This window comes from Natrix helvetica (genome assembly GCF_964273705.1).
Source record: "Natrix helvetica genome assembly, chromosome: 1".
Classification (NCBI taxonomy): domain Eukaryota; kingdom Metazoa; phylum Chordata; class Lepidosauria; order Squamata; family Natricidae; genus Natrix; species Natrix helvetica.
In genome coordinates, this window is record NC_138548.1 from 149,721,185 (window position 1) to 149,740,144 (window position 18,960).

At 36.6% G+C, this 18,960-nt stretch overlaps 1 protein-coding gene across 1 annotated transcript in view; it reads left to right on the top strand.

Annotated features, from left to right (window-relative positions):
- The window catches only part of ACVR2A (activin A receptor type 2A), a 55,512-nt gene that overhangs the window by 30,802 nt on the left and 5,750 nt on the right, over positions 1 to 18,960 (top strand). Inside the window, exons 4-10 of the mRNA XM_081937987.1 lie at positions 1,650 to 1,804; positions 11,148 to 11,291; positions 12,414 to 12,557; positions 13,211 to 13,356; positions 14,773 to 14,887; positions 15,453 to 15,591; positions 17,540 to 17,670. Of these exons, the coding sequence (XP_081794113.1) occupies positions 1,650 to 1,804; positions 11,148 to 11,291; positions 12,414 to 12,557; positions 13,211 to 13,356; positions 14,773 to 14,887; positions 15,453 to 15,591; positions 17,540 to 17,670 (974 nt within the window). The remainder of the gene's footprint in view (positions 1 to 1,649; positions 1,805 to 11,147; positions 11,292 to 12,413; positions 12,558 to 13,210; positions 13,357 to 14,772; positions 14,888 to 15,452; positions 15,592 to 17,539; positions 17,671 to 18,960) is intronic.

Below are 18,960 nucleotides of genomic sequence, written 5' to 3' on the forward strand. Positions count from 1 at the left end.
GCACTCCTGAAAGGAATTTAATTTTAATTATGGTAAAATTGGTTAGGTGGTTGTGGAAATAGCTGAAGCTTCCAATTTTCCAATTTACCGTGAGCTGCTGCATTTCCCAGCCTCGGCTTATACTCGAGTCAATAACTTTTTCCAGTTTTGGGGGGTAAAATTAGGGGTCTCGGCTTATACTCGAGTCGGCTTATACTCAAGTATATACGGTAATTCTCTTGAATAGGAATCAAATAAACACAAAGAAAGTATTTTATAATTACTTTATTATGAAATAGTAAGTAAACAGAAATATGAAAAATTATAAAATACTTTATTCAGTGCGCAACCTGGGCAAAATTGACTCTTAAGACTGGTGGACTTCAACTCCCAGAATTCTGAGAGTTGAAGTCCACCAAGGGCATCAATCATATTAGCCCAGGCAGGGATCTGCAAAATTGGCTCTTAAGACTGGTGGACTTCAACTCCCAGAATTCTGAGAATTGAAGTCCACCAGTCTTAAAACAGCCACCTTTGCAGACCTCTGTGTTAGCCCAAAGCCTGGCGCTGGGCGGGCCTTGCTCCCCCATTGGTGGAGCCCCAAGAAGCGAGGAGGGAGAAAAAGAGACGGAGGCAAGGAGTTCTTCCACCCCCCCCGCAAAAATCTTATCAGGGAGCCGGCGGGCAGTAGCAAATTAGCTGATCACGCAGCGTGATCGGCTAATTTGCTACTGACCGCCCGGCTCCCCAGTTAGATTTTTGCTGGGAGGAGGCGGGGGGAAGCTCCTTAGCCTTCGTTTCTTTTTCTGCCTCCTCGCTTCTCGTCCCCGCCAGGCGGATCTGATCGGAACACCCGTGTGCAAGAGGCGAGCCCTTACTTTTATTATTACTTTTCTATTTTTCCCACGGCACACCAGGCAACTAGTGTGCCGCGGAACAGTGGTTGAAAAACACTGATCTATATCACCGGTCCCCCAATCTTTGTGGCTTGGTGGCCCAGCTGGGATGGGAACAGGGGAACTTGCCTATTTGAAATTGGGCCACACAAATGGCAGGCCAGCATGCATGGGCGCCCTTGCATGTGTTGCGCACTGGCGTGCCGCTCAGACAAGTTGAGCTGCCTTCGTGCTCTAGCCAGTCACTTGTATGGCCCAATTTCAAATAGGCCAAGGCCCAGTAGTGGGCCACAGCCCGGGGAGTGGGAACCCTTGCCTGATAGTTGTATCCAAGAACAACAATTAATAAATTGCAGTGACTACAACTGTCAGATGCAAAGAACTGAAAACATTCACCGAATTCCAAGCACTGATAAGATTATTATTGCTACCTATACACAAGAATCTGGTCAACTAACAATCAAAGCTAATTTGGTGCTAGATAAGGACGATGGAATTCATTTGGGTTTCTTGTGGCTGTGCAATGATTCCAAACTGATGATACATTTAATTCTGCCTTCCAGCTCAGTCGTCTCATCTCCTACAAGAATAGGCAAAATAGTATGATCTTAAGTGCAAACCTAAAATTTGAACATTTAAGCTTCAGATGTATCATAGATAACTTTAATAACTTTAACTTTAATGTATAGATAGCTTAAATGTCCTCCATTTTTAAGAATTGCTTATCTATTGTGTGTTAGTATTGAATTATAAGAAAACTTCTTTCCTCTGCAGCTACTTCCAATCCTGTGACAACTAAACCACCCCTGTTTAGTACCTTGCTTTACTCTCTTGGACCTATAATGGGAATAGCAGTGATTGTACTCTTTTCATTCTGGATGTACAGGCACCACAAATTAGCATATCCTCCAGTACTTGTACCAACCCAAGTAAGTGCATTATTTTGAATAGAAGTAGATTTGTTTCTTTGTCAGATTTATATCCCATCTTTTTCTAAGCTTTCTGAAGTCAATATAGACTTGTTAGTTTTACGGTTGCTATTTGACCTTTTGAATATTTTTTTGAAAATCGTATCTCTTCCACAATTCATAAAAAGACTGTCAGCATCCTACATCAAACATTTTGCAAAAGCCACAGTTTAAAGTAAATATTTTGAACTTTATGATTTATACGTGATATGTTTTAAAATTATTCATCTACGGTAACAGGATGTAAAGTATACATATTAAATTTAGTAGGAAAACTCTTGTTTTTCTCATTATTGTGAAAAATATTTTGATAATAACAATTTTTGAATATTCAGCTGTATTCTAGTTTTGTTCATAATGAAAGCAATTCATCCCTATCACCATTAAAATTATGTCAGGAGGAAAAAAGCCTTCATGCCTGTTGCTGCCCATGCATTGGTATTTATGTAAGTCAGTACCTTGCTATTGGAAGGAACTGTTTTGCATGTAGAGCTGTATGTTTGAAGGCTGTTTTTGAATGGACATTTGCACTATGAATGATTATTTGCAGGAGATAATTGGCATTTGAATAATATTGCCAGCTTCCATTGTAGTTTGTTGGCTTTCTGCACTAAATCCTATTGTTTAGGAAATCTAGGAATGACAGTCCTTGTTGAACTTGGCTATGTTTCAAAATTATTTTTAAGATAAATTTTATGAATATCCATAACATACAGAAATGTACGTGCACACTACATAAACATTCTCATACAAAATGTGATGCTGCCTTGTTTTACAAATGTAAAGTGTAAGCCTAGAACAGTGATGGCGAACCTTTTGTGGCTTACGTGCAAAAAGCGGGGGGAGCACAAGGGGCATGCCACACCCATAATGCTATGTGACGTCCAGTTTGTCCGTAGGGCCGTTTTTCTCCTCCAGAGCCTTCAAGGGCCTTCCGGAGGCTTCCCTGAAGGCTCCGGAGGCAAAAAAAGGACTCTACAAGCAACCCGGAAGTGACTTCCAGTTTGCTCGTAGGGTCGTTTTTTGTCCTCCGGAGGCTTCAAAGAAGCTTCCTGAAGGCTCCTGAACACTTTGGAGGGCTAAAACCAGCCCTACGAGCAACCCGGAAGTGACTTTCGGGTTGCTCGTAGGGTCGTTTTTTGCCTTCCGGAGCCTTCAGGGAAGCCTCCTGAACCTCTGGAGGGCTAAAACCAGCCCTACAAGCAACCCAGAAGTGATTTTCAGTTTGCTCGTAGGGTCGTTTTTTGCCCTCTGGAGCCTTCAGGGAAGCCTCCTGAAGCTCCAGAGGGTTAAAACCAGCCCTACAAGCAACCCAGAAGTGATTTTCAGTTTGCTCGTAGGGTCGTTTTTTGCCCTCTGGAGCCTTCAGGGAAGCCTCCTGAAGCTCCAGAGGGTTAAAACCAGCCCTATGAGCAACCCGGAAGTGACTTTCGGTTTGCTCATAGGGTTGTTTTTTGCCCTCCGGAGCCTTCAGAGAAGCCTCCTGAAGGCTCCGGAGCGGTAAAACCGGCCCTATGAGCAAATCAGAAGTATGTTCCCGAATTTCCAGTTTGCCTGTAGGGCCGGTTTTTTGCACTCCAGAGCATGAAAAATGGCCTCTAAAGAACGCCAAAGTCAGCTGGCCAGGCCTTGCGTGCCTGGACAAATGGCTCCGCTTGCCATAGATTCGCCATCACAGGCCTAGAAGATCAGTTGAGGAAAAGCACTAAGTTGTTAAAATATGAACTACTTGTACTGAAGTGAGATCAAAATAAGTTACTTTTATGTGGTAAAAATGTCAATACAATGATTTGAATTTGCACCACCTTATTTTGTACTAGATTGGATTTGTAAGTAATTATAAGAGAAGTTGTTTTATATTTTATAATTTATTTTAAATAGTCTTATGTACTTCAGTACATGATAAAAGTTTATAGAGTTAAATAAATTAAATAAAAGATAGATTTATACTATAGCTATCTTTAATTTTCTTTCTTTCACAAGAAAAAAACTTCTGGCAAGGAAGGAGACAGTATTGGTAAAACTTTTATTTTACACAAATCAGAGTGTTTTTGCTCAGTGGAAATATTATATATTTATTTTGACCCATTGCCTTGTATTTTTTTCCCTTTTTTCCCCTTTCTCTGCTTGTTCTTTTTTTTTTTTTATAAAGGTATATTTAAAATACAGATAAAGTATCTTTGGAAACCAGAAATGTTTTGCTGCATCTTTTAACATAACTAAATTATAAATTACATTTAAAAATTAAAGCATTTAAATGTTGCATGCACTTTGAAGCAATAGTTTATGTTAGATTAATATAACAAGTAAATGACAAGCAGAATGTTGGATTCCAAAGTCACAAGAGATGAAGATAAATAAATAAATATCTAATTTAATCTACTGCAAACCTTCTATGTAATGGTTTACACTACTTAAGGATCCCCTTGACTTTACAGAGAGGTATTTGTGTGCAACAGCAACTGCAGAGAGGTTTCAATATAATGAAAAGTGTGAAAAGTGCTACAACCAGTCTTATGATATAATGATTGCAAGGAACTGTATATAACACATGTGATCATTTTCATAAATATTTTCTATTTTCTAAATTTGTATATTACATAATTGTAATTTTGGCATTACCATTTTTATCAGTACCATGAAACATGAGTTTTTGTAAAAACTCAGTGGATTCAGAGTACAATGTAAAGAAGAGTTTGAGCAGAAAAATCATGATCTGACTAGACATGGAACTTCTAATGTAAACTTATGAATATAGAGTATAAATCAGATTATCAACATATTGCAGTACATACAGTCAGTGATACATTTGATTACAAGGATATTTCTTCATACTATAAGCAACCTGTAGCTGAAAAAAATCCCTTAAAAGGCTCACTTTTATAAAGTTGAAAAAGCTGATTTATTTAGACTAATTTGAATTATGTATAAACATAGGTTCGTATCATCTCTAGAAAGGAAGTCCAAAGTAATTTATAATAAAAAAATAATACAATTTTAAAAAAGAAAAAGCAATGTAAAACTGACATATCAGTAATGAAATGAAGTCTTGTGAGTGGAGATTAATGCCTGTTGACTTCATGGACATCCATTATATTCTTGGCAACATTATAGAAATGCTTTGCCATTGGCTTATTCTGTTCCCCCCTCCCCCCACACACACCTCCCCTCTATGTCAGCCCTGAAATTTCCTTCTGATTTCCCAAGTATTAACCATGTCTGAACTTCCTGAGTTTTTCAAGATCAAAAGATCCTGCCCACCTATCTTGGGAGATCAGTTTATTCAATATTAAAATATTTTGTAAAATTGAAGGGAGGCCAACCATTACAGCTTTCTTCCAAAATAACCCTATCTATATCCATAATAGTAATATCTACCTTGTTGTGGAACATAATGCAGAATCTTTGAAGTTATCTTTATATCCATGGAAGTAATTAAATAGTTGTCAGTACTAAATGCTGCAAAATGAATTAATTTTGAGTCATACAGTGACTACATTATGACCCAAGGCTGTACCTATTCACAAATAATAAAGAAATTGCTTATATAATTTTCATCCAAATGTTTTAGTGAGCAGCACTAATTTAAATTGGTTTCTTATGTGCACAAAAATGGTAAGAAGGTTTCATCATTTTCTGGTTCCTTTTTCTTTTATGAAGTAAGTAAAAATTAGCTGATCAGTTACCATTTTTACTAGTTAAACTCAGCAGAAATATCTCTACTATAATATGTGATTACATCAACACATACACACCTTATTAAGCTGTTTTCTATGAATCAAATAGTTTCTGAGGATCTAATTTGAAAAATAAAACTTGTCAGTTAAAATTTACTTCAACTTTTCATTTAAACAACTGTAGAACACTAGGCATTTCTTGTACCTGACAGAAGAGGAATAATGAGTTCAAGCATAGGAGCCATTGCCCATCTTCTGTCCCATGTATATAAATGCAGGTTTTTGTCTTTGTCAGTTACTACTCAGTGAATAAAAAAGTTAAAAATCCTAGGTTTTTAACAACTAGGGTTTATTTGTGAGACTGATATCCTTAGTGTATTTTTAAATGTGACTAAGCTTGTTTCTTAGTTTGTATTTCTGGAAACAAATTAAATGGTTCATGATTATAATTAAAATGGTAATGGTAAAATTAACTTGGTTTATTTAGTCTTAGGCAAGATGCATCTTCATGTCACAAGGTATTTCTGTTGCAATGATTTGGAAAGGACACCCTTCCTATTATTTCTGTAGCAGAGAAGTTGTGAGTTGCATTGCTTTGATCAAGGAAAGAGAATAATACTGTGTACCAAGCAACTCATTTGCTATATGAAAAAGGAAAAACACCTTAGACGTGCTCCATATTCTGATCCAGCCATGGTTTTATCTACCAAAATGATAAATTTTATAATCTTATTCTACATGTTCTATTTGCAATCAGTTCTATCTGAAATTCAGCAGAGGAGTAAGACATTTTCAGTTTATTTAAATCTCCTTCTAAAATCCCAATTACTTCCACTTGCCCAACAATATCTTAAGTTGCAATTTTTGTCTTATTAATTTAAAAACACAATTTCCATTTATTGTTGTTAAAGTATGTTGCAATATGAATTTGTTAGAAATACTATTTCTGTGAAACCTTCTTACAATTTTCTCATATTATGCTGTCAGATATTCCACTTTCTCATTTTTCCAAATTATGGCATTAACTCTTTTCTCATCATCCTGCTCTCAAGCTTGTTAAATGAATTGCCATCTCTCCTGCAAGCAGCTTACCACAAATACATTATTGCCAGTGCTGTGAATTCTTTTACGCAAAGAACTCCACATAAGAAAAACTTTTTCATGGTAGAACTGTTGTTTTAAGAATTATTTTTTATAAACCATATACCGTATTTTTCAGAGTATAAGACGCACCTTTTTCCCTCAAAAAAGAGGCTGAAAATCTGGGTGCGTCTTATACATCAAATGCAGCATTTCTTGCCTCCCAAAGCACCGCCCCTTCAACAAAATGGCTGCGCATACCCTTATGGATGCTTTCAGAGAGCTCTTGAGAGCTGGGTAGGGCAGAAATAAGAAAAAAACGGCCCGTTTTTTGCCTCCCCAGCTCCCAGCAGCACTCTATAAGCCTCCATAAGGCTATGCATGCAATTTTTATTACAAAAACGGGCCCGTTTTAATGAGAAATGGGCCATTTTTTGTTCGTTTTTACCCCCCCAGAGCACTTTGCAAGCCCCCCCCCCAAGGATATTCATGCCTTTTTTTGAAAAAAAAGGGCCAATTTTTGTGAAAAATGAGCCGTTTTGGGGAGGTTTACAGAGTGCAAAAACTTTATTAGCGTCTTGGAAGAATAGAAACTACAGTAGTAAGGTTGACATGGAATGTTTATCATATAAGCAATGATTTTTCCCACCCCATCCCCTTATCTTAATTTCTGCTCAGTGAGGCATACATGATTAGGAAGTAATTTCGCATCTTTTCCAGTTGTCTATATTTTTGTTTGCTTTGAGTGTTTGTGAATCAGTAAACACTGAATTTTAAACACAAATCTCTGCCTTATGCAAGGTGCTGTATCCAACTGTTCTTTCAAGTACCTACTGCTTTTATTAAAATAAAAATCCTTCTTTCTTGATGACTACCTTGTTGATTTAAAGGGAAAATCTAGAGGCATTTTTTAAGAGGAAGGGAAGGGAGATTTTCTATTTAGCCAGGTCTCGGTTCTAGAAAAGGGGGTGACAGCAGCATAATTATTTGCCTGAATAGTTTTCATCTGGGAAAGAAGTACACTTAGAACTTAGGTAGAGAGGCTGTGAGGGTAGAATCACAGGGTGGTATGAATGTTGATGAAATACATTTCTTCTCCCAATCCTGCCTCCTTGTGTTTTCTTTTTGCTATTGGTTTTTAGTGAATTTTATATTAGTTTATAAATCATTTTCCTCAATTTATCAGTAAATAATTTTGCATATTCTAATAAGGCTTGCCTCCGCTTTTTAAAAATAAAAAAAAATTGAGGTGTTTCTTCAGTGTTAAAATAAAAGTTAATTAAATGTTAATTTATATACTGATATTTCCAAATGAAAGCAGCTGATCAAAAGGAAGGAAGGGTGATATTTCTAGAATTAATTAGCTACCAAAAATATTAACAAAGTAAGATTAGGATGAGAGTAATATGTTTTGTTTCACTGTTATGCTTTGTAGTTTGTAGATTAGATGATGCAACACTGCCCTCTTGTGTAATGTACCAACTTATATTTTATGCACAGTTACTTTGTTTTAAAAATAACCAATATCTTAATAACTAAATTACTACATTTCTCTGCACCTTCTAGCTACTTATACTTATGGAAATCAGTTTTTGAAAGCTTCCGTACCATTTTGAGCATTTGTTTACAAAACGTTTAATGTTCAAATAAGTCAGTTACAGATATAATAAACACTATTGCTATCTTTTATTGTCAAAAAAAGGTCAATGAAGTACACATTTGAGAATCTAATGCATGCTGAATTTTATAACTTAGTGATGACTTTCACTTTTCCTAAGATGCACTTATATCTGCTTTGTACTATATGAAATAATTCCCTTTTGCCTGTGTGTATGTGTTTTTTTACAAGCATGCCTTTCATATAATGATAGAGGTAAGATGCACCGATTTATTTATAGTCATATATTTGTGGAGTTACAAATTACCTATAGGAATAACATTTGGAAAATATGTTTATTTGCATCCAAAGTATTGGATTCTTTATTTATTGGATTTTCTACAGTATAACATGTCAGCATCAAAAAACAATTTGATGGCTATTATAGCAAACTTTGTGATACTCCATTAGCTTGAGTAGAAAAGTCTAATACAGTGCCTAGTATATTCATGTGATACTGGAACTCATATAAACAAATTGGCATAAAAACCTCTTCATAACAGTCATGGGATGTCTGTTAAGATGAAGAATCTGCATATGCAAGAGAAAATATTTGGCATTTTGCTTTGGAAATTTGAATAATAAACGTTTTTACATCCATTTATTTTTTGTTGTTTCAAAATCAGTTCTCTCTGTCTCAAAATATAATACATTTGTAAGGTTCAGAGAGTTACTTCATGCACAATTAAGGACCTGAAAATATTCTGGGATATTAAATAGCAAATCTGCATGCTATATTATGTTTTTGAGAGTTTCCTTAAAATCGGAAGTGATAGACATGGTAGATTTCCTTTTAGGAACCAGATCTTGAAGACGCACTACATATGTGGAATTCATCAGGCAGCCTGTTGAATCCGGAGCAGTATTCATTTAATACCCTGTTTCCCTGAAAATAAGATCTCCCCGGATAATAAGCCCAATTGGGCTTTTGAGCGCATGCACTAAAATAAGCCCTTTCCCGAAAATATTGCAATACAGCAACAGCCATGAGGTGACCATACTCGCCGCCTCCTGCACCTCAAAAATAATAATACCTCCCTGAAAATAAGGCCAAGTGCTTATTTCGGAGGTCAAAAGAAAATAAGACCCTGTCTTATTTTTGGGGAAACACTGTACTTTCTCTGTTGCTTTGTTAAATACATTTTTTCTACTATCATTTCACATTACTATTTAGAATGGTGGGACTAAATTGGCATAGGCAGGATTATAGGTATTCCTTGTTTAGCTCCTGCCTTATTTAATGATTGTTTTAAGTTACAACTGTCATGAAAAAGTAACTGCAGGCAATCCTCACATTTTTAACCTTTGCAAATATGTAAAGCAAAGGAAAATTGAAGTTAAAATTGCTATGTTTCACATAGCAGCCACCTCCTTTAATGACTGAGACACCAGGGAAACTGGAACAGAAGGCTGTAAATTGCTCCACTAAGTTGCCTGGCAGTAGCCACCGTATGCCACACAAGCCACCCATGAACCTGGCAGGAGCCAGCCCTGCTCTGCCATTCCTGCCAGCCTGCTTGCTAGCTGCATGAGACTTTCTGAACAACCTAGGATCCTCACTTAACAATGGATATTCAAGGTCCATTGTTTACCAGTGTTAATCAAGGGCTACTTGTATAAACAATATAGTAATGTGCTTAGGGGAAAAAAGACAAAAGGAGGCAACATTTCAGCCTGATTAGATAGCTTATATAAAAGCAGGGAAAAAGAAAAGTGGCACTCTTCAGTTTATCCCTCCCTTGTGGTTGAAGACTAATGAAAACATACACTTTTTGTCCCTTTCCTGTGTATAATAAAAATTAATCCTCATAATAATTTAATTGCATGTTGCATGAAGGATCCACATAGATTAAAAACGGATTCCTTTGTTGTAAAGTTTATTATCATGTCATTATAAAGCTATTTATCACTTCTTTTGATCTGTGCTACCCAATCCACCCATTGTTACACCAAAGCATATGTATAAAATTTCTGGGTAAGAAAGATTTATCATCCTATTTTCAAGCAAGAAATATAGAAGTATGTATCTTTAGAATAATTTTGTTACAAAGTGAAGCATATCATTCTGTAATTACACCAAATTAATTTATCCTTAGTTTATATCATACCCTGACACTTGTAACTTATAACTGAAGCCAGTTCATCATAGTTCACTTCACTCTTGTTCACATCCTATAGATGCTTTAGTATTCATCCAAGTAGATGAAGTAGTGAGGACCAGGAAATATAATCACACATAAGTACCTTTGAAGTCCCAATCAGCATTGCCATAATAGATTACTTTAAACCTTTCTTGTAAAGCTTACAATAAATAAATGCTAATAAAGTTAAGTAGTTCCTAAGTAGAAAAACTGATTTCCCCATCTTTCAAATAATATTGGGTCAATAGCTGGGTGGTAAAGTAGGAATGGATCCTCAGGAATTCTGTATGTGCGCCTATATCACAGGCTGCATGAAGCTTATAGATTTCCTATGCAAGAATTATAATTCTATTAAAAATAGAGTATTTAATAACTTCTTTTTACAGTTTCTTCCTTTAGGTAGAGTGTTTTTCATAAAAGTTTAGTACATACTGTATATGTTGCAAAAACTATTCTGTTGGCCATATGTAGAGATTATAAAGATATTGGGTTAGTTTCAAAACATTTAATTCCTTCCATATTTTGTATACATGCCTTTGTTTGGAACCGTACAATTTAAGTGTTAGATTTATTCATTTCATTTTTGCTGAGAAAGAATTGAAAATTAATTTAAATAATTGCGAGACATTAACATTTTTGTTTGCATTCTGTTTTGTTGATATAATTTGCTTCCTAAACTGTTGTCTTTGACTTGGTGAATGAGATTATATTAAACAAATGAACTTTTGTTGACTGTTACTGTTTTTTAGGACCCTGGACCACCACCTCCATCACCATTGATGGGCCTAAAGCCATTGCAGTTACTAGAGATCAGAGCTAGAGGAAGATTTGGCTGTGTCTGGAAAGCTCAGTTGTTAAATGAATACGTTGCTGTGAAAATATTCCCAGTGCAGGTATACGAACAACCAAATATTGTACTATGAAATGTTACAAATGTTCAAAATGTTTTTTAAAATATTGTTATAACAAGGAAATCAGATGATGCCTCAAAATGTCTAAATGTCATAAGATTGCTTAATTAAATATTCCAGTGGTTTAGAGACCAAGTAAAATGTGAAACGAAATAAAAGATATCTTTAATGATCCAGAGACATCCATCCTGATGGGTGAAGAAATAATTCCATTTGTAATAACAGGCTTGGGATTTAAATACTAATAAAAACCAGGGGGAATCTTCTTTTTACCAAAATAAGTTCAAATCAGATCATTTGTTTACAATCTCACACCAATAAAGGTAGTCCTCACTTACCAACTATTCTATTTAGCAATTGTTTAAAGTTATGATGGTGCTGAAAAAATAACTTTGTGGCCCATTTACAACTCTTGCAATATCCCCGAGTCTTGTGATTGCCATTACAGCCATTACATTGTCCCGTGCCTGACCTATGATTGAGTTTTTCCCCCTTTCTTTCTCCCCCTGTGGAACAGAGAGGTCCATAATAAAAAATATATAATAAGAAATAAATAATTATAATATTTATTTAAAACATTGCTATTTCTGTTTATGAATTATTACCAGAAGCATGAAAAATATTCTAGAATCGGGGGGGAAATAACCAGATAAAGAAAAAGAAAATTTCTGATTTAATTCTGTCTTACTGTCAGATGAACTTAATTGAATTATTAACCTCACTTCATTGTCTATATTTATTTGATGAAGCAAATCAGGAAAAATCCTTATCTTTATTCCAGAGAACTTGCTTGCCAAATATTATTAGTTGTTGATCTAAGAGAATTATCTAAACTTGTCTGGCCTAAATTTAATAATCCATTTGACAAGATTTCTAAAGATTTGTTCAGAAATTGCTAGAAGCAAGAGTTCTCTGTTAATGTGAATTTGCCAAACCAAACTAAAACTAAGACGTGTATATTCTCCGGGGGGGGGCATCATCCCATGCATTTGGACACATTTCATAGCAAATCAGATATGATTTTGATTATTTGACATGATTTTGAATATGTAGACAAGACATTTAATATTTTTAAAATATATTAATATGATTCTTTTTGTTCAGGATAAAGAATCATGGCAAAATGAATATGAAATATACAGCTTGCCAGGAATGAAGCATGAAAATATACTACAGTTCATTGGTGCTGAGAAACGAGGCACTAGTATTGATGTTGACTTGTGGCTAATAACAGCGTTTCATGAAAAGGTGATGACTTTGTTGTGATAGTTCATGTGATAACTCAGAACTTTTCATTGTGTACAAATAGAATATTTTCCAAGGGAAGCAGATTTTGAGGCAGATTTTTACTAGATTTATTTTTTAAGATCAATGTTAAATTTTTAAGGGGAAGAATTCAACATAAAGGTAGTGATTTCAGACTATTTTTCATAGTATGGATGGGAGTAATTTGCTTTCCAGAGGTCTTCTTCCATGTCCACCTGTAAAATATTTTGTGGTGGGGAGGGAGGAAAATCAAGAGACAAAAAAAGTTGCCCATTGTCTGGTATGATGGCACAACACTAGGTAACCTCCTGTAGTTCCGAACTCCTTAAACATTGTCCTCCCACATGTTTAAAACGATGCCCACTGAATTATTTCTATTATGGTAATGATAATATTACTTTGAATTCATTTTTAAATTAGTATCGGTGTATGAAACCTATACTTGTATTTTCATTCTTCCCCTTCAGGGTCAGATCACAGAAACATTTCAATAAAATTTGGATATCCCAGGTTCTAGAATAGCAAGTAGGATATTCCTAGTTCTAAAATTTTACTTAAGTAGATCATGTAACTTTATTGACGTGATGCAAAGTGAAAAATATTATTTATAAATAAACATTATTATTATTTTTTAGGGTTCACTTACTGACTTCCTGAAGGCTAATATAGTTTCATGGAATGAACTCTGTCATATAGCTGAAACTATGGCAAGAGGTTTGGCTTATCTTCATGAAGACATCCCTGGTCTAAAAGAAGGGCATAAACCAGCTATATCCCACAGGTATCCCCCCCAAAAACCCTCACCCCCTCCCATCCATCTGTCTGTCTGTCTATCTATCATCTGATCTTTACAATAGTTAATTGTAATAAGTGGTTTAAAAATGTTGGATTCTTCCTTGATGAGCCACATTATAATGTATCTCAGTCCAATTGTATGACAAGGAATAGAGAAAGCTAGAATCTAAGGGAAAAGGCTGTAGCTCTGGTTTTTAATTGCTTTCCCAGGTACAGTAGTCATCTCATGTTCTTTTGGACTCTTTTCCAGTCCTCCAGGGCAGCCTTTTAGATACTTCCAAGGTAGAAGAATTGGGAGCAGTCTTGTCAAAACCAAAGCTCTGCTATATTGAAGTGTGGATGCAACCCAGTTTGTAGAAGGAAGAGCAATAATCAGTGATCAGAATGCAAAATTAATATGTACCACAGTTTTGATTATAGAAACAATGTAGTAGCACATTAGAAAACAATACAGATTTTGGCTGACTCCTATTCAGATGTCACTCACAAAGGTACTTGGGGCAATGAAGAGTTATAGCACTTATTCTCTATTGTACAATCTTTTCACAATTTTCTGGCCTCTTCTCAATTCTTGCAGTGTGTGAAGCAAAACCGATAACTGACTTTCTATTTGAAATACATCTCTATACTTCTTAATTTTTGTTTCCCCCCTTACCTTGATTAAAGAAAGTGTTGTAATATACTGCAGTAGCATGTATAACACAAGTACATGATTTACTTACTGGTTTATATTTATATATAAAACTTCAATAGACCGCTTGTTTTATCTATGAGACATACATTGCAGTCCAGGTCCTTTGCTTTCCTGTACATGTGTGGCTTTGGAAAAGAAAGTACCCCATATTTTTTTTTGCCAGTCTGTGGAGAGAACATAGATCATTTCCTTTGAAAGTTTGGGTTTTGCAAGGGGCTCCACCACTCTGTGTTGTCCTGCAAAAATTATCTGTTACTTTATTCGTGTCAGGAAGAGAGTAATGATGGTTCTGCCTAAATGCAGCAGCAACCTCAAAATAACAATAGAGAAGTCACTTTTCTACTCATATTTCCTTCTTCATAGAGCATTGTAGAGAAGGGTATTTTGCATCCTATTGTTATTTTATAAGAGGCAGCATTAGAGGTTCAAATTACATATCTAATTAGGTAAGTCTTTTTAGTTAGTCTTTTGCATCTTTTCCTCCATTTCCTAAGTGCTCTGATTGTGTTGTATATCTGTGTGAATGGCAATGGTCATTGTTTTAATTGTAAACAGTAACTACTTTATGTCCAGTTACCAAGCCAAATTTCTTCATCTCTGCAGCTATAATCAAAGAATAAATTATACTGTCAGTTAACATGTTCAAATGTTATTCTGATCCTTTTTAAATATGGCAGTTTTCAATTTTGTACTTCATTTTTTTTCAAGGGACATCAAGAGCAAAAATGTGTTATTGAAAAATAATCTTACGGCATGTATTGCTGATTTTGGACTTGCTTTAAAATTTGAGGCTGGGAAGTCAGCTGGTGATACCCATGGTCAAGTAAGTTTAAATGAAAATAAATATTAAGATGGCTAGTAGTAGATCATAATCTCAGGTACAGTTTATAACATGGTGTTATAAACATTTTACATTACAAAAGAGTAGGACAAGAAGACAAATTATTACTGAGTATGAAACTGTCATGTCTTAGAATTTGTGCTTTGTATTTACTTTGCAATGTGACTCATGTAGGCTGTGAATGCAAACTTTGATCATTGAAAGCACATCTCCATGTTAAATTTGAGATGTTGCTAATAATTCTCACTCTTTTTAGTTCCTTGGCCATTTCAAAATAATGAAAGCTATTGAAACTATTTGTATCAAGAGATTTTTAATGCTTTTTTAATAGGTAATGTTCCAAAGGCTATCTACTTCTTTACGAAATATTGTTCAGTGTATTTTTTGTTTTGATAGCAAACTGTTCCAAAACAACTTATAGGAGTCCAAATTCTAAGTACCAAGTGATTTTGACATTGTTACTTATTATTTCTGTAGAATGTATGGTGAGATCTAATTAGTTTGAATTTGCATGTTTGTAAGCCTAATGATTATTCTTATTTTCAAGGTTGGTACCCGAAGATACATGGCTCCTGAAGTATTAGAAGGTGCTATAAACTTCCAGCGAGATGCATTTTTGAGAATAGACATGTATGCAATGGGATTAGTACTGTGGGAATTGGCATCACGATGTACAGCATCAGATGGTAAGTAGTTGACACTGACAGGGTAAGGCCTTTAAGGGCCACTATGTAAGACAGATAGGCAGAAGAGTAGTTGATCACATCCAAGAACACCAACTAGCAGTCAGAAGACTCAATGAAATCTCTTTAATTTCATAACACAGAGACATATTCAACCACAATTTCAACTGGGAACCTGTTAGCATCTTAGCTCAGCCGCACCAATAGACACATAGAGAGAAACCATACCAAAAGAGACAATAAAAAATCTAAGAAGGAAATTAGTTCACTGCATAGTGCTTCGCTAGATCTCCATACAGTGTGTCCTTCACTGCAGACTTCCTCCATAATATCCCTTACCAGAACTATGATGGGTAATTATATATGCACAGCCTTCCATGTTCATTCAACTTTATAGATAGTATTTTATACCAGACAAATGCAACTTTTGGAAGATGAATTGTCCCTGATCACTTGCAATGATCACAATATCCTTGAAGTAAAAAGCTTCCTAATCATCTATGTCAGCGATGGCAAACCTTTTTTGGCTCGCGTGCCACAAGTGGGAGTGCAGGAGGGTCGTGTGCGGGCGTGCCGCACCCATAATGCAATGCGCGACCCCCACTGCGCATGCGCGCACAACAGGTGCAAACCCCCCCATTTTTACATGCTTTTTTCACTCTCCCCAGGCTCCAGAGGCTTTATAGGAGCCTGGGGAGGGCGAAAAGAGCCTCCCCCGCCCTCCGGGAGGCCCTCCGGAGGCTTCAGGGACTGTCCGGAGGCTTCCCTGATGCCTTCGGAGCGTTTAAAACGATCCTCCGAGCAAACCGGAAGTGACTTCTGGTTTGCTCAGAGGGTCGTTTTGAGCGTTCTGAAGGCTTCAGGGACGGTCCGGAGGCTTCCCTGACACCTTCGGAGCAGTTAAAACGACCCTCCGAGCAAACCGAAAGTGACTTCCGGTTTGCTCAGAAGGTCGTTTTGAGCATTCCGAAGGCTTCAGGGACGGTCCAGAGGCTTCCCTGACGCCTTCGGAGCATTCAAAACGACCCTCCGAGCAAACTGGAAGTGACTTCCGGTTTGCTTGGAGGGTCGTTTTGAGTGCTCCGAAGGCTTCAGGGACTGTCCGGACGGTCCGGTTTGCTCGGAGGGTCATTTTGAGTCACTTCCGGTTTGCTCGGAGGGTCATTTTGAGTGTTCCGAAGGCTTCAGGGAAGCCTCCGGACGGTCCCTGAAGCCTCGGGGGGGGGGGAGGCTCTTTTTGCCCTCCCCAGGCTCCTATAAAGCCTGTGGAGCCTGGGGAGGGCGAAAAAACGGTGAACTCAGCTGGCCAGCGCGCACATGCGTGCTGACCAGCTGACAGGGTAGCGCCTTGCGTGCCCTGACAAATGGCTACGCGTGCCACCTGTGGCACGCGTGCCACAGGTTCGCCATCACTGATCTATGTGAATCACAGAAAACATGATTCCTTATTTTACCTGTAATTGCAGCTACACAAGTAATCTGTTAATTCATTCAACCAGTCTCCTCATTGTGCTTACCCTTGGGTGGCCTTATCAGTTCCTTTAGATCTCATGTAGTAGTCCTAGGAACTATAACGTTTCAGGAGCCAGACCTGATAGCCAGATGAAATGCATGAGACAAGTGTCAAATATTTAGTTTTGATTTTTTTTTGAAAAATTCAGAGATGTGAAAAATGAGTTCACAGATGGCTGTTTCAAAAATTATAATTACAATGGAGTTCATTGGACTTGGAAACTATGCTTTAGAAGCCTAGATCTGACTTGCAGGGGAAAAAAATAAAATATACTGGATGTGTCCATTATCTGACCCTTGATCAATATAATGAATTTGGACAGTCATAAACCAGCTACCAGATTTCATTCTAGTCTCTTAACCTGATCAGCATAAAACTAGAAGTTAACTGAATTTATGTAATGTGTTGTTGTTGTTATTATTATTTCCTACAATGCAGGACCCGTGGATGAGTATATGTTACCTTTTGAGGAAGAAGTGGGTCAGCATCCTTCTCTGGAAGATATGCAGGAGGTTGTGGTACATAAAAAGAAGAGGCCTGTTCTGAGAGAGTGTTGGCAGAAACATGCTGTAAGTAACAAATAGTGTTGCCAGTTCAGGTAGTCCTTGACTTCAAACAGTTCATTTAGTGACCGTTCAAAGTTACAACAGCATTGAAAATCTTGACTTCTGACCGTTGTTCACACTTATAATTGCTGCAGTAGTCTCATAATCAGTCACATAATGAAAATTCAGATAGCAACTGACTCATATGACGGTTGCAATGTCCCGGGATCACCCTTTGTGACCTTATAATCAAAGTCAATGGGAAAGCCAGATTCACTTATTAACCTAACAACTGCAGTGATTCATTTAACAATTGTGGCACAAAAGGTGGTAAAATAAGGCAAAATTCACCTAGCAAATATTTCACTTAGCAACAAAAGATTTGGGCTGAATTGTGGTTGTAAGTCGAGAACTATCTGTACTGAACCTTTTCTTTAGAAAATAAAACTTTTTTGACCTATAAAAATACATTTAAAATCCAATTGAAAAATTGAACTTCAATATCATGCTGTTTAAAAATATTATGTTTTTAAAATATTCATATAATCCAGCAAGCCTATCTGTGCTTCGGTCTTACATGGGTAGGAAGAATTGGAATTGGGGAAAGCTGCTTCCTTCTGTGATATGCCAAACTCTACAAGAAGTGTGAAGAGGGGCCTTTTAGGTATACCCCTCCTCTATTTCTCCCAGTGGTTTGTGCTACCTCTCCCCCATTAATTCCTGTATCTTTGCTACCAGTGAGAGGTACTTTGGCAGAAGGGGAGGTGATTCAATCTTGTGGGTCCAAGAATACTTCTGATCCCAAAAGATATTCTTCTTGTATTCTTTGGAACAAGACCTCGAAGAAGCAAAGCTATGGAATTTTCTAGAATGGCGATTCTGTTATCTTAAGGCAGGGGTCTTAAACTGGCGGCTGTGGGCCAGATGCATCATATGCAGGCCATGCCCACCCTAGCTCCGCAAAGGGAAAAAACGTCACGGTACAGCAATATGATACCGCGAGTTTGACACCCGTGCTTTAAGGTAACCTTTTGAATTATGGGAAGATCTTCTTTTCAGTGCATCTTCATTAAAAGCTGTTCTATAAAAGAGGAAAACTCAGCAGTTGAATTCTCTTAAGAGCAGTTGGAATTGCAGAGATCAAAGTACAAAAAAGGTCTAAACGAAGTTCCAAATATTGGAAATAATATTCTCATTTAGAATTTTATTTTACTATTTAGCAAAAAGTTAATAATATTTGCAATCACCAAATGCAAGAGGAGCTGTTTTATATTAATATCAAGCTGGTTTAATATGCTGTGTAAAAATATAGGT